General features: G+C 44.8%; 1 protein-coding gene across 1 annotated transcript in view; it reads left to right on the plus strand.

The window, feature by feature from the left end:
• fras1 (Fraser extracellular matrix complex subunit 1) overlaps positions 1-16315 on the plus strand; it is a 398900-nt gene that overhangs the window by 252884 nt on the left and 129701 nt on the right. The window contains exons 42-46 of the mRNA XM_041181003.1: positions 1883-2073; positions 9834-9987; positions 13786-14049; positions 14999-15187; positions 15690-15809. Of these exons, the coding sequence (XP_041036937.1) occupies positions 1883-2073; positions 9834-9987; positions 13786-14049; positions 14999-15187; positions 15690-15809 (918 nt within the window). The remainder of the gene's footprint in view (positions 1-1882; positions 2074-9833; positions 9988-13785; positions 14050-14998; positions 15188-15689; positions 15810-16315) is intronic.

The following is a 16315-nucleotide window of genomic DNA, read 5'->3' on the forward strand; positions in this document are numbered from 1 at the left end:
TCTTGCATTTTTCTGTATTTATTTCAGATTATCAGCATTTGCAGCATCTTTTGTGTTGGGTTAGTGTGTGACCAGATGGCCAAGATCCTGGAGTTAGTGGGACTGTGCTAGCTTCCAGATTTTCACCAGTGTTTCAGATTTAAATTCTACTGTATAAAATAATCTACAAAGCACATTTGTTTGTACAGGCTGCAGTCCCTGATCCCTGGCAACATTTAATCTAAAATCCAAGACACTGAGAATCTGCTGGCTAATAACATGCAATTCTATAGGGAGCTTTACATCATATGGCACACCCTAATCACTTGGGTACAGGAAAATGGCAAAGCCATTCTCCATTGAAGAAAACTTATGGGCAGAGTTTTTCCGTCAGCAATCTAGGAGCGGGGCTGGCTTGCCGATGTGAAAATGATGTGGGATGACGGGGGAAACCCCCGACATCATCCCGCCCCATTTAAATATTCAGGAAGGCGGGGGCACAGCGAAATCAGCTGTCCGCCCGCTGACCTGTCAATGGCCAATTGAGGCCATTGACAGGATAATTAAACCAATCAAAGGCCCTGCCTGTCCAACCTTAAGGCTGGCGGGCAGGCCAGGAGCCCCAGTGGGCTTCTGAAAAAACATGAAACCTCATCACTGGCGGGATGAGGTTTCATGTCTGTTTTTAAAAACTTTAATAAAGTTTATGTGATATTTATTAACATGTCCCATCTTGTGTGACATTGTCACATGAGGGGGACATGTTGATAATGTTTTCAATTTTCTATTTTTCAACTTTCAAAAACTGTCAGCGCTCTCCCTGAGGCAGCACTTAGTCTCAGGGAGATGTGCGCTCTTCCGGGTGCATGCGTGAAAGAGCGCACTCTGACTGTTGGGGAATCCCTCACCCCCCCCCCCCCTTCCCCGCACAGGAAGCACATAGCACTTCCTGTCGGGTGGCCTGCTGAGTGGGCCTTAATTGGCCCGCCACTCAAAATGGCGGTGGGGCCCATTTCGACGGCGGTGATCGGTTGCCTGCCCGCCGCCGAGCCGGTGGGGCCCGCCCACCCATCAAGGGCAAAATTCTGCCCTATGATCCTATATTCCAAAAATCCTTAATTCAACTTCTAATATTTGAATTTCAGAAACAACCAAGTAGAATCAAATGCAGTTAGAATGATCTATTTTTGAATATTTGGAGATAAATATTAAAAATAGAACACTGCAGCAACATGGGTGCATTTAGTGGTAGAATGACTATTGCATGTCTGTGCTATTGCTGTAACATCAATGAACTAATCTGTTTCACAAAGAGTTAAAGTGCTTTCATGCAGTTAAAACCTATATTCTCAATTTTGAAACAGTTTAATTTTAATTCTAATAAATTTTGACCATTTGCAGATTTATATCTTATAATAGAAATGTAACAGAAAAAGCCCGACATTACCAGAAATCTATATTTATCAGATAGTTTTCGAATCTGGGCCATTTATTACAACTAATGAATTGTAGGCACAAATTTGCTGAAAAGGTGGATGAGTTCTGTCTTTAATAAGGCTCTCTTATTCAGTGCACCTTAACAAGTTGTGAACTAGTGAGTAAACACATCAAATGTCCAAAATGAACAGAGTGCTTAAACAAAGATGCTATAACCAGCAACTTTGAAATTGGCTTTAATGCAAATGAGTAACAGTTATTATGTTTTGATCAATATAAGCTACTGCCCATTTTAAACGTCTAAATGTTGGGGACTGTACTGAACATAGCCTGCTTTGATCTGTCCAGATGAGAGAATGGGATCAGCTAGTTGGGTTGATTTTAAACCATCTAATGTCCAGGACATGCTTGTGCCAACTTCCAAACCTCTTGGTTAATTGGATTTTGTATTTGGTTCTATTGACAGAAGGAAGAACTGATCAAGCTGTCATCATCAGTCCTGATGTGCCCTTCTCCGTACAGGATATCCTCGACAATAGTATTTACTATGTGCAGAGTGTCCATCGCAGCACTGAGCCAATTTCAGACAGCTTTGACTTCTATGTGACCGATGGTAACATTCAGTCTCCAGTGTACCACTTCAACATTATAATACTGGTAATTGGCTTTCACTCTGTTTATCACTGTATATTGAACACAGAGATGAAAGAGATAAAATTATGTCCTTTTTAAAGGAAACACTTTACAACTAGCAGGTATTTTTACCGAAGTAACCAAATTCAGTTAAGGAACACTAAAGGATTGAAGTCCTGATTTTAACTTTAGGTGCCCAGAAAGATTGGATGCACGAGGGTTGGACACTAAATTTAGAACATGCCTGGTATTGGACTCCATTGAAATAAATTGGGCATGAAATTGGGCCTCCGATTTAAACACACGCTCTTCTCACTGGGTGCATTAGGGAAAAAGTCAGCGCTTAAGAATCAGGAGATTATTGAGTGAATGATTAGGTCTCGAGGTGAAACTAAAACTATCTTATGATGTATGATGTTCATCAATTTTAGAGTATTATGCCACCTAAAATATTATGGCCAAAATGCTTTTACATTACTCCATCTTATTGCAAAATTACTATCACATCTATCATGCTTAAACTTAACACTTGCCTGTAATTGATTGCTCCCACCTCATGGTTTGCATCTTAAATATAGATGGACCTCTCAGCTGATGCTCCTTCCACATGCCTCTCCCAGCTGCATGTGTCTTCCCTCACTTCCTGTTGCTCTCCTTGTGAGAAGAGACTTTGATCCATGCTCCCAGCTGTGACCCAAGAACTGGTTGTAAAAGTGCAATAAGACTCTAGATAGGAAAGTGCAATAAGCGCTTTAAAGAACTTAAGTCAGTTTGAGGGTCATGGCTTGTCACAGGTTTCCACAAACAACTGCCTGAGTGCTGAACTGAGGGTCATGTCTTGGAAAGTACCTGGTGCCTTTATACTGTAACTGTGAACATACAGTATAGAGTTACTTGGAATAAACAGCACAGAAACAGACCATTTGGTGCAACTAATCCATCTCCGTGTTTATGCTCCCTGCAAGCTTCTTCCAACCTCTCTTTATTTAACTTAAAGGCATAACATATTTGTTTCTCCGTCATGTGTTTATTTGGCTTTCCTTTTAATGGATCCATATCATTCGCCTCAGCTAGTCTCTATGGTAATGTGTTCCACATTCTCACTACTCTCTGGGTAAACAAGTTCCTCCTGAATTCCTTTTTAGATTTATTTGTGGTTTTCTTATATTTACAGCCCTTAGTTTTGGCTTTCCACACAAGTAGAAGCATAGGGCAGAACTTAACCCAGGCGACAGGGACCTCGCTTGCAGGCTGGAGAGCTGACAAGAGCCTGCATGAGCTCCTTTGGGGAAGGTCTGCCATATTAAGTGCCACTCAGGCCCTTATGTGGCCAGGGGTATGCCTTCCCCAGGAGCGGACGTCCCACCCACTGGGAGCTGCAAGCCAATCAGAGGCTGACAGCTCTTCATTGCTCAGCAGCGTCTATTGGTGGGTGGTGGCTGCTGCCAGTTGTACATCCTCCTGAGGCATAGACTCACCAATGGATTTAGGCACAGGTGGGAGAGGGGTCACAATGTGTGGGTTGCAGGGAGGTGGGGTTCAGCGGGTCAGCAGCAAGGACAGCAGGGTGGCTCTTAGCACCCCCACCCCCTTCCCGATGCCAGGCCCTCAATCAAACACTAAAGAACCACCACCCCGGAGCCCACAAGTAAACGCTGCAGGAAATCCTGTACCCCTCAAGAGATGCCAGCTAGTCAAAGACCAGGGACTCCTCAATGCCATTAGCACCACCTGGGACATGGTGGTAGCTGCTGGCAATACACCCACCAGCGGCCCAGAATCAGCGAGGGATCCAGGCTACAGATGAGTGAGGGTGACATGGGGATTGCGGGAAAAGGGGAATCAGTGGCTAGAGGAGGCAAAAAAATGGCAGGTTGATGGCTCTTAGTACATTCTCCGCCCTCACCCCCCAGCCACTTCCTAATGTTGGGGTCCCTTGATCAGGCACTGATTGCCTGACAACGATGGAGCCCCCCCCGCCCCCCGCCAACCAGGAGCTCGCAAGCAAACATGATGGGGTTTTTGGGTGTCATATGTGGCGATTTCCCCGCCTGCTGCTCTCTGAATACCTGTGGTGGCAAGTTGAAGCCCTTTATTGGTTATTAATTTCCCACTTAAGGGCTCAATTGTCATCTGGGGCAGGAAGGCCATTCAAGAGTCTTTCTGCCTCAGACTACTTAATCGGGGCAGAGGGGGAAAAGTGGCAGGGTTCCTACCTGGCACCGTCCCGCTTGATTAAATGCACCCCTCCCCCCCCATCTCCAAGCTTTTCTCGGGGAGGGCATTAAATTCCACCCATATTCTCTACATCTATTTTGCTGAACCTTTCTAAACTTAAAGACCTTAATCAGGCCAGCCCTCAACCTTCTCTTTTCTGGAGAAAAGAGCCCCAACCTGTTCAATCTTTGAATAAGATAAGTCTAACCTTCCAGTTAAGGTATGATCCTTATAAAACTTTTTTGCACCTGCTTTAATACAGTCATATCCTTTTCATAATGTGAAGACCAAAACTGTGCACAGTATTCCATGTCTGGTCTAACCAAGTTTCTAAATAAGTGTAATAGAACTTCTCTGCTTTTCAATTTTATCCATTTAGAAATGAACCCCAGTGTTTTTTTTTAATGGCCTTATTAACTTGCATGATAACTTTTAGTAATTGTGCATCTGTATTCCTAGATCCTTCTGCTCCTCTACTCCTTTAAATTTCCATTTTCCTTATTCTTCCTACCAAAATGCACCACTTCACAGCTCTAAGGCCTTTAACTGAAACTCACTACCAAACTCATGACTGGGAAGATATTCTTTTAAGACATCGGGGAGGAGGGAATTCACAAACTCTTGGAGTCTTAATTCTTCAGTGCCAAAAATGCTACCTAACCCAAACATCCATACCAGATCTTCCCCAATATGTTTTTCACTTGCCTCAATCCTTCCAGACCAAAGGCCCTTTTGCAGTTCTCCCAGGCCTTACATTTTCTGCAATACTTGGAGACACACGCCCACGCATCCACTTTTGAATAATTCCTAAAGAAAATCCAACTCCCATTGCTTCTAGATTCCTGTCACAGCATAGAAACAGAAGCAGGCTATTGAGCCCTTCGAGCCTGTTCCACCATGTGCCTCAATCCGCCATGAAGTCTCGTGGCATCAGGTTAAACATGGACAAGGAAACCCCCTCCTGATTACCACATATCGCACCCGCGCCCCCCCTTTCCAGCTGATGAATCAGTGCTGCTCTGTGTTGTACACCACTTGGAGGATGACAAGGGCACAGAATGTACTCTGGGTGGGGGACTTCAATGTCTGTCATCATGAGTGGCTCGATGGCACCACCACAGACCAAGCCAGCTGAGCCCTAAATGACATAGCTGCTAGACTGGGTCTACAGCAGGTGGTGAGGGAACCAAAGAGAGGAAAAACATACTTGACCTCAACCTCACCAAACTATCTGCTGCAGAAGCATCTGTCCATGGCAGTATTGGTAGGAGTGACCACCACACAGTTGTTGTGGAGATGAAGTCCCGTCTTCACATTGGGGAAATCCTCCATCATGTTGTCTGGTACTACCACCATGCTAAATGGGATAGATTTTGAAAAAAGCTAGCAGCTCAAGACTGGGCATCCATGAGGTGCTGTGGGCCATCAGCAGCAGCAGAATTGTACCCAATCACAATCTGTAACCTCATGGCCCGGCATATCCCCCACTCTACCATTACCATCAAGCCAGGGGATCAACCCTGGTTCAATGAGGGTGTAGGAGGGCATGCCAAGGCATACCTAAAAAAAGTGTTAACCTGGTGAAGCTACAACACAGGACTACTTGCGAGCCAAACATCATAAGCAGCAAGGGATAGAGCTAAGCGATCCCACAACCAACTGATTAGATCTAAGCTGCGCGGTCCTGCCAGAACCAGTCGTAAATGGTGGTGGACAATTAAACAACTCACTGGAGGAGGAGGAGGGTCCACAAATATCCCCATCCTCAATGATGGAGGAGCCCAGCACATCAGTGCAAAAGATAAGACTGCAGCATTTGCAACAATCTTCAGCCTGAAGCGTTGAGTGGATGATCCATCTTGGCCGTCTCTGGAGGTCCCTAGCATCACAGATGCTAGTTTTTCAGCCAATTCGATTCACTCCACGTGATATCAAGAAATGGCTGAAGGGATTGGATACTGCAAAGGCTATGGCCCTTGACAATATTCCGACAATAGTACTGAAGACTTGTGCTCAAGAAATTGCTGCGCCCCTAGCCAAGCTATTCCAGTACAGCTACAACACTGGCATCTATCTGGCAATGTGGAAAATTGTCCGGGTATGTCCTGTACACAAAAAACAGGACATATTCCAACCCAGCCAATTCTCACCCCATCAATCTACTCTCCATCATTGGTAAAATTATAGAAGAGGTCATCAACAATGCCTCAAGTGGCATTTGCTTAGCAATAACCCACTCATTGATGCTCAGTTTGGGTTCTGCCAGGGTAACTCAGTCAAGGCAACATTTGACCAAGTGTGGCATCAAGGACCCCTGGCAAAACTGGAGTCAGTGGGAATTGGGGGAGTCATACCAGCACAAAGGAAGATGGTTGTGGATGTTGGAGTTCAATCATCTTAGCCAAAGAACATCATTGCATGAGTTCCTCACGGTAGTGTCCTAGGCCCAACCATCTTCAGCTGCTTCATCAATCACCTTTCTTCCATCATAAGGTCAGAAGTGTGGATATTCGTTGATGATTGCACAACGTTCAGCACCATTCACGACTCCTCAGATACTGAAGCACTCCATCTCCAAATGGAGCCAGATCTGGACAATATCCAAGGTTGGGCTGACAAGTGGCAAGAAACATTCACACCACACACGTTCCAGGCAATGACCATCTCCAACAAGCGAGAATCCATCCATCACCCCTTGACATTCAAAGGCATTACCATCACTGAATCCCCCACTATCAACATCCTGGGGTTACCATTGACCAAAAACTGAACTGGACTTACTATGTAAATACTGTGACTACAAGAGCAGGCCAGAGGCTAGGAGCTCTGCAGTGACTAACTCACCTCCTGACTCCCCAAAGCCTGTTCATCATCCACAAGGCACAAGTCAGGAGTATTATGGAATATTCTCCACTTAACTGGATGAGTGCAGCTCCAACGACACTCAAGAAGCTTCACACAATCCAAGACAAAGCAGCCTGCTTTATTGGTTCCAGCTCCACAAACGTTCACTCCCGCCACCATGGCCAAACAGTGGTAGCAGTGTGTACCATCTACAAGAAGCACTGCTGAAACTCACCAAGGCTCCTTGGGCAGCACCTTCCAAACCCACGACAGCTGCCATTTAGAAGGACAAGGCCTGCAGATACATGGGAACACTACCACTTGGACGATCTTGTCCAAGCCACTCGCCATCCTGACTTGGAAATATATCGCCATTCCTTCACTGTCTCTGGGTCAAAATCCTGGAACTCCCTCACTTGCAGCACCGTGGGGGCACCTACACCACAGGGACTGAGTGGTTCAAGAAGGCAGCTCACCACCACCTTCTCAAGAGCAATTAGGGGTGGACAATAAATGCTGGCCTAGCCAGCGAGGTCCACATTCCGTCAATGAATAAAAAGAAACATTTACCTACCTTTACTTGATATTCTTGAATACCCATATCTGACAGAAAACTACCATTTCAATCTTGAAAATTTCAGTTGACCCAAACCCATAGACTTTCGTGGTAGAGAGTTTCAGAGCTCCATTACACTTGTGTGGGCAAGCGCTTCCTGATTTTACTAAATAGGTTAGCACTTGCAGACCTTGCAATCCCCTGCAATTAGTTTTTTTTTACAAACATCTACCTCAGCATCCGTATCTCATTAGTATCAGTCATTGTTCCTCTGTTCTTGATCCTGCCCAAGTTTTGTCTTATTTTTATTGAAATTAAAATAAACCTGTTACTTATTAATGACATTACCCTGAAAACAGCAATAAATGGATATGGGAGCAGGATGAACTAATGGGATTAGAACTATTACAAAAGAAATATAGGACAGGCTTTGACTTTCGTCAGGCGGGCACGCACCTGACCCGATTGGGGGTAAAATCACGCACAATGACGGCAGGCGAGCGTCCCGACATGAGCACGCACTCTTGCGATCTTTTGGTCAGCGGGCACATGCGCATGAGAGTCGGCAGCACACCCACCAATGATTAAGAGGCCTATTAAGGCTCTTAGGCGATTAACTAAGTTGTACTTTTTGCTGCCCGCTCAACTGTTCGGTTGGCAGGCGGGCAAGTGTGCCAGGCGACCTTTGCATTTTTTACAAAACCTCATCCATGGGCGGGATGAGGTTTCCAACCGTCAATAAAAAAATGTTAAAAAAAAATTTCCACTTCATTTTAAACATGACCCTCCTCATGTGACTTAGTTATATGTGGGGACATGTTTATATCATTTATTAAATTTTCATTTTCCTTTGTCCAACTCTTCAGCTCCCTGAGGCAGCTCTGTGCCCTCAGGGAGCTTTCAGCGAGTGCTCCCCCGCGCATGTGCAGACTTCCATGTTCGCCCTCCTCCCATCACCAACCTGGGAGCGCTGAGCCTTTCAGAGTGCCTTTCACACTGGCTGGCTGTTAATTGGGGCCCGAGCGCAGGTGGCGGTCCATTTCGCAGCTGCCCAGGGCCCGCCCAACGAAGGGTAAATCCTGCCCATAGAGGCACTGGAGAGAGTGCGAAAAAGATTTGCAATGATTATATGAGAATTGTGAGGTTAGAACTACCCATAAAGACTTCATAGGAAAGAAAAGATTAAAGGGTGACCTAATAGCTGGAAGCCATTATGAACAGATGTGACAGGATAAGCATAGAGAGGATGGGCTGAATTTAATGTAGGCACCCAGGGGTCCTCACCTGCTTCCTGGAGTGCTGGGAAGAGCCTAGTGTCTCCTACCTTCAGGAGGGCCCACAAATCAGGCACTTAACTGGGCAGCAGTAGGCCTTTGGGATCAAGGACTGGTCAGAGCTGGCAGCTATGCATTGCTCAGCAGTGCCTGTAATGCACCCATCCAAGGCTCAGGATCGCCAAGAGACCCAGGCCACTGGTGACTGACGATGGAGTGGCAGGAGGTGGAGAGATCGTGGGATTTGTGGAGGGGAGGCAACAGTAAGGGCAGGGGTGTGGGCCTCAGTGAGTCCCCTCCTTCCCAATGCTGGCCCCCTCTATTAGGCACTGAGTGCCTGACAACAAGCCTCCCCCCTACATCCTCAGGAGCCTGTAAGCAACCCTGACAGGGTTTGCTTTTCAGGCTTCCAGCATGGCGAGTGCGGGCAGGGACAGTGGTTCCCTGAGTTGGGCGTGTGCTCGTTCGCACATGTGTACAAAAGAGCGCAGAAACCTCCCTGAGGCACAGAGATGTCTCAGGCAGATTAGTTTTAAGTTTTAAAAGGTGAATAAGGTGGAGAAATAATTTTTATGACAAATCCCCTCATGTGAAACTGCCACACAAGCTGGGACATGTGCATTAATTTTAATAAAAATTTGTGTGAAAATTTAAAATCATTCCTGAAACCTCATCCTGCCCGTGGTTGAGGTTCCATGAAAAATGTGAAGGCTGCCCGGGTAGCTCAGGTAATTGCTTAATTGCCTTTTTCATCCTTTTTCAGCATTCCTATTTGTTTTACATTGTATGTGCAAGTCAGTTGTTGCCCACTGTTAATACTGTAGAAATTATTCTACACATACATATTATCAAAAGGTCTGAAATAAATTTGTTTTCCCTCTTTCTCTCACCAGCCAAAGAATGATGAACCACCCAAAATGAATGTCGAAGCTGTACAAGTAAAGGAAGGAGCGGGCGTAGTGATTAGAAACACCTCCCTTACTCTCCAAGACCTGGACACACCAGAGAATGAACTGGTTTTAAGAGTGACCAAAAAACCCAGTCATGGTAAGTCTATGTGCAGATCTCAATAAGAGATTTGACAGGGCATTTGCAAGTTGAATCACTAGGGAGACCTTGGTTAAAGGCACCCGGTCAACCAACGTTTTTGCTTTAAAATTATGGCCAAGGATCAGAATTTTATCAAAAGGTAAGAAATCCCTCTACCAGGACCTGACCCTGCAAGTATGTCGGCGGGACCCTGGGTGGCATTTTATCAGTTGCGGCCAATTCAGAGGCTGGACCGTCGAGTTGAGGACGATGGCCCGCCTTGTGGACCTGCTGGCCCAAACAGCGCCATTAATAGAGTCAGCCACTGCTGAGGTTGCAGGAAGAAGGAGAGGGCATCACCATGCAGAAGCACCCTCAGAGCCGAGGTAAGTTTTATTTTATTCACCATGCCGGGGCGAGACAGGCCCTGATGATCAGGAAGTGGACCTTCCAGTGATAGCACTGTAGCCATGAGGCGGCCATTGCAGCTGGGAGCCCCTCTGTGGGCCATGGGGAGCGGCCGCAAAAGTGGGACCCTCCCCCCCAAACCCCGGGAACCAGCTGGGTGGTTGCCCAAGTTTACTTGACCCTTCCTCAAAGCAGTGGCTGTCCCTCACTACATGCTTTCACTAAAGTCTATACTTTTATTCTTTTTTCTGCAAACCCTTCCTAAATTACTTTGGAATGATCTAAATGAGTTGAATGCACCCTCGTTCTATTTATCAATTTTCTCCCCTCCCCGTCTACCTTCTCCTGAAGGTGTTGACTCCTTGGTGAAGTATGACTCAACAGCTGATGGATTCTTCTGGTGTATTAGTGAAGTTGTTATTGTGAAGGTTAACAGTGAGTGCTACTGGCTGTTCAATTGTAGCGAACATCCTGTCCTCATATGGTGTATTTACCAGTAGGGTATGATGGGATGCAGGCCCTCAGTCAGTTGTCTCTTTTCTAATCTGGGTTTGTTTGGCCAATTATACTTTCCCTATTGCTGCTCTGGATGTGACCAGTTAATTGAGCACATGCTGAGAATCAAACCTGGGACCCGTCTTGGTCTCTATGGCTTAGGAATGGTACCTTTAACTCTTATTTCTTATCTTTTTATGTTTATTTCATATCTGAGTTACTTAACAAAGATGCGTCCTTGAGATTATCGTTCCGACCATGACCTCTTGCTGTTGGATTTTTCTGGGAACTCTCATCTCCATTCAGGCTGTACATCTACCAATATCCACAAGCTGATTTGTGTCCCAGTTCTACAATCAGCAACTTTTTTTCTAAATTATTTATTTATTTTTCACACTTCTTCCTCCCTTATAGATTTCCCAACCCTGACAGGATGGACCTCAGAGCTTCTCCCTGGCCTCAGCCACTGCTACTTTCTGGTTGGTTCTATTGGCAAAGTGAATTTGACTGCCTTTCCTGCCTGACACCCAGTCTTGGATAAGTCAAAACTTCCTCTAGCTCACCCTCTGGTAGTCCAAAGCCATTGGGCAGAATCTTCCTGGCCCTGCGGAGGTGTATTTGGAGGTGGGACTGAGAGTAAATGATGAAAGTCACACATTGACTCAGCTCCTCAGTGTGTTCCCGTCTCCAAGCAATCTTGCTGGAGACGGGCTCTAAGCAGCAGCAGCTACCTGCTCAGCAGCAATGGGTAGCCAATTAGAGTGAAATTTAAGACCCACTTAGGGCCAAGGTGCAGGTGCTGCTGAGTTTCCCCCAGCATCTGAACAGCCCCCTGCTGAGCCGAGAGACCAGCAGCAACTGGAAGTGGCCCCCAAGCAGCAGGTTGAAGAGCCAGCAGTCGCTCATCTCACTGACCCCATTATTGAGTCATGTGAATCCAAAGTCTGCAGACTCGGTAATGACCATTCTTGTGGAGGAGTTTTCCCACCACACTGAGGGCACCTAAAGTTGTGAGCCCTCTGTATTTTCAAATTTTAGGCAGGCTTTTGAGGATGGCTCCATTTTGCTTGAGTCCTTCAGCAGCATCCACCACCCAGTGGATCTGCCGCCTATCCTTTGCTGTGAACCCTCTGGGCTTCCTGCCTAGGGAATCCATCTGCTGCCCTTAATTGAGCAACAAGCACAAAGGAGGCCTCTTAGTTGGCAACCTCTTGGAAGATTTCCCCATTGGCCCACCTCAGACCCATGTGGGGGTCAGGACATGGAAGTGGTCTCAGGGCTGAAACATTTCAAAGTGCAGAATATTTCATATTGGATGGAATCTTCCCAGTCCTGTGGAGGCACATTTTAAGGCAGGACTGCGAGCAAACTGCAGATTAGGGCTTCAGGTTGTCAGGCTGATGTTTTCCCCCATCTGAGCAATTTTGCTGGAGCAGTGTCCACCTGCCCAGCAGTGGTGGGTAATGGTCAAGTAAGATACTAATGAGGGAGATGGGAAGAGGGGACACTCCGCCAGGATCTTCCCAGCATCTGAGCGGACTCCCCCTGTGTCCAGTAGCTCCATGGGGGCAACCTCGTAGCGGCAGACTTAATGAACATCAGAGCTAGATGCTCCCAATGGCGAGGCCATGGATAAGTAAGGCCGCGCTTGGAGCCCAAATATATCCCAGAGAGGGATTTCCCCAACACAAAAACAGAAACAGAAATACCTGGAAAAACTCAGCAGGTCTGGCAGCATCAGTGGAGAAGAGTACGGTTGACGTTTCCAGTCCTCGTGATCCTTCAACAGAACAGGGATTTCCCCTTTGCTGTGAGGGCTCTACAGACTTCGTTCCTCTTTATTTTTGAAATTTCATGCACGCTTTCGAGGGCACCTCCATTTGGAGGCACTCTCCTTTCTGCCTGAGCAGTGCCCACCTCTTCTGGCTGACCATCCCCAGCTGTGGGCCCTCTGGACCTGTAGCCTAAAGAATTCAACAGCCTTCCTTAATTGGATAGCAGAGGTGGCCAGTTAGGAGGCCACCTCTGGGAAGATCACTCTGGAATACATATTGCTCAGGCCGAGTTGGGACCCAGAAATGGCTTTGATTCCTGAAAATAAACAATCAGTAAAATGTTATCTGACTTTGCTGCAAACCCCATTACCTTGTCACTGATTCTGAACCAGACTGCATGCAGCCGAGTGACCTGAGTTGAATTGCCTCTGCAATATTACCTATCCTCCCTCATATGTATATTCAGCACTTCAAATGCAGTCACCCTATCACTTGTACTTCTTGTCAACAACCCCATCCACCTCCTTCCTCCACAAACTCTGCAAACTTCATGTCCTCACTAATTTCCGTTCACTCTCCACTCCAGTCCATACTAACTCACATTGGCACTCTGTCCCCCAAATCCTCACATTTAAAATCCTCCTCCCCTTCTTATGCCAGAAGCCTCAGCTGCCTGGATCTAATCTCTGGAATTCTCTTAATTAACCCCACTGCCTCTTCAAAAACCTCAAATCCCATCTTTTCATCCAAGCAATTGATCGCCCCTTTTATTTGCTCCTTTCCTGGGGTTGGTGGTCATTGTCTATACACCAATCTGTGAAATCACCTTGGAACATTTTTCTTTATATTAAAGTTGTGATATTTTTGCTTGCTGTTACTTTCTAATAGTTGCATGAGTTCAGCCTGGAGTAATTAGTCTTTTCGTGTTTTTTGCTTTCTGATTTCCCATGACAGCATCTATAAAATTAGGAATAAATTGCATGAGGAATCGTAGGTATGAATTAAAATTCCACTGCCTTGTGGCATATATATGGGTTACTTCAACACTTTGTGCTACTGTAATGCCGTTAACATTTTTAAAAGCATGAAACACTTGCTGTTTGAGTAAATATTTATTTATTTTAATTGAATGTAACAGGCAAGCTACGGAAAAGGCAGTTTTATTCAGAGCCTCTGGAAAATGGCCGTGTACTGACACAAGGCTCCTCCTTCACGTACCAGGATGTGCTGGATGAACTAATTGTTTACACTCATGATGGGACAAACGTACAATCCGATGAGTTCCGCTTCGCCTTTACAGATGGCCTGTATACAGAAAATGGGAAAATGGAGTTCTTTGTGGAAAAGCAGAAGAATGAGGCCCCCAGATTAACAATCAATCGTGGCCTACAATTCTCAGCAGGTAAGAATAAGAGTTCAAGTAACCTGGAAAACTCTTAATGGGTGAATTTCTATAAAAGTTCTCCCTCTTGTCTGCTGTGACTTTGGTGGAAAAGCTACAGAAAGCTTGGACAAACAATGCTGGACCTGTTTTTTCAAGGTATTTTAAGCAGCTGTTTTATTTAAGTTATGGCAGATAAGCAGGAGAACCCCCTAGGAAAATTCGTACCATTAAACTCAAGATAGAAAAATATGGATCTTATCTAAAATAACATTGCCACAAGGACTCTGTCAATCAACGGCAATAGAAAGGTGCTTTTACCTAGATCTGCAGATAGAGGTATGCAGGTAACAACAGGTGTGAACACAGAGCACTTATCATGCAACCTGATCCACCACTATTGGTGGTAGGACAATAGTTTTTATTCTCAACCACTATCCAGGAACCTCTGCCGGAAAGTTCATTTGTGAACATGGCTGTGAGCAGCTTTGGGCTCTATTGTGATGCTCTGATGTTGAGTACCCTGCTAAATTCCCTGCCTTTGCTTACATGACCATGGGGACTGCTGAGATCCTGGAACAATGCAAACATACTGCAGCAAGGAGTCTTCAGTAGGGGAGAAAATATATTAAAGTACCAACAAAAGAATAGTAAATCTCTAGTAATTCTATCTCAAACAGAAATAAGCTTATCATTGAAATGGATTATTGCCTTGGAGTCTGTAGTATATTATTTTTTTCTAATGTATGTAGAAATGTAAGAGCTAGTTCCATGCTTCTAAGGGAATTGTGCTCCCTTATAAGGACACCAAAGGAACACAATCCATGATTTTCCAATCATTAAAGCTAGACAATTGACTAAATACTACTGCAGATAATGGAACATTTTGATATACAATACAAAACAAAAAAGAGCTGTTAGTTAGACAACTTCTGCTGATTTAATGAAGCAATCTCTCTTTTACATTTAGGCTCCGTATCAGTAATCACCCAACAGCACCTGCAAGCTACAGATATTGATTCTGACGATGAAAAGCTTAAGTTTGTCATAACCAAAGACCCTACAGTCGGACGCTTGCAAATGTCTAAAAATGACAATTTGGTTCAAATTTCAATCAGGGGACCCATTAAAAGATTTACCCAAGCTGACATTAACAAAGGTAAGTCAGGCTTCAATACTGACAATACATAGTTGTTTAAGAAAATACTTCCCTGTCTCAGGTTGAGAATTGACACTGCCAATAATTTGGTTTTTATTTTCTATGTTTCTATGGTAATATTGAATGCAAAATAAACCACATAGGGTATAATGTTTGCATTTATGGTACTCACTTACCTGCCGACAGCACGTAGCAAAAATTTAGGGACACGCTGTCCATGACTTTCTGACCATTTACTGCCTGAAATACTTATCGGCCTTCCAGACTATAAGAAAGTACTTAGTGTTGATGAGAATGGTCATTTGCATAAATCTCCTGAAAGGGAAGCCTGACTGTTTTGTATCATAGTAACTTGTTAACAATTTTAACAATTTGAATGATTTTAAGACATCCAAGAACTTAATTTAAATTTTTAAGGATTACGATAAAATAGTCAAAATCAAATTGAAACACTAAATAACAATTACTTTAACCATTAATCATTTATTTATCTGCATTGCAGGATATGTAGAGTATCGTCATGAAAAGGGAGAGCCCGGTGGAAGTTTTGCTTTCAAGTTTGATGTTATTGATCCAGATGGAAATAAACTAATTGATCAGTCCTTCTTCATTAGTGTGCTGGGTAAGAGTGCCCTTATTCTTGTTATTAAAGTCTGTTTCATGTTACCCTTAATTGTAAATTGTCACTGCTATAAACTTAAATGACCTCATTTAACACTTGTGCCATTTTTTAACATTGACAAAACATTAAAGCCTCAAAAATCCATGGTGGTGCGCAACATGGCAAACTAATTCCAGCAGACTTTTTATGGTTGGCAAAAGTTCCTTCATTAGTCTGCCAATGGAAAGTGCCCATGCCACAAGAGTTACAAGTAGTTCACCTGGCATTGGAAACATGCTGCAAAGACCAGCAAGCATGACAGGGCAGGTGTTGCATTGGGTGGTCCTCAGAAGGAAGATATAACTCTGTAAGGCAGATCACTCTAAAGTAAAGGTTCAAGAAATTATAGAGGTTTCTTCAAAGGTTCAGGCCATTATCCTGGCCACGTTTCTATCAGAGATCCAGGCATTCTCCTGACCTTATGCCAGGTCCCTTTTAAGGCTAGGAAAGTGGGAACTCCTGAGGGA

This window comes from Carcharodon carcharias, chromosome 1, assembly GCF_017639515.1.
Source record: "Carcharodon carcharias isolate sCarCar2 chromosome 1, sCarCar2.pri, whole genome shotgun sequence".
In the NCBI taxonomy this organism is placed as follows: Eukaryota; Metazoa; Chordata; class Chondrichthyes; order Lamniformes; family Lamnidae; genus Carcharodon; species Carcharodon carcharias.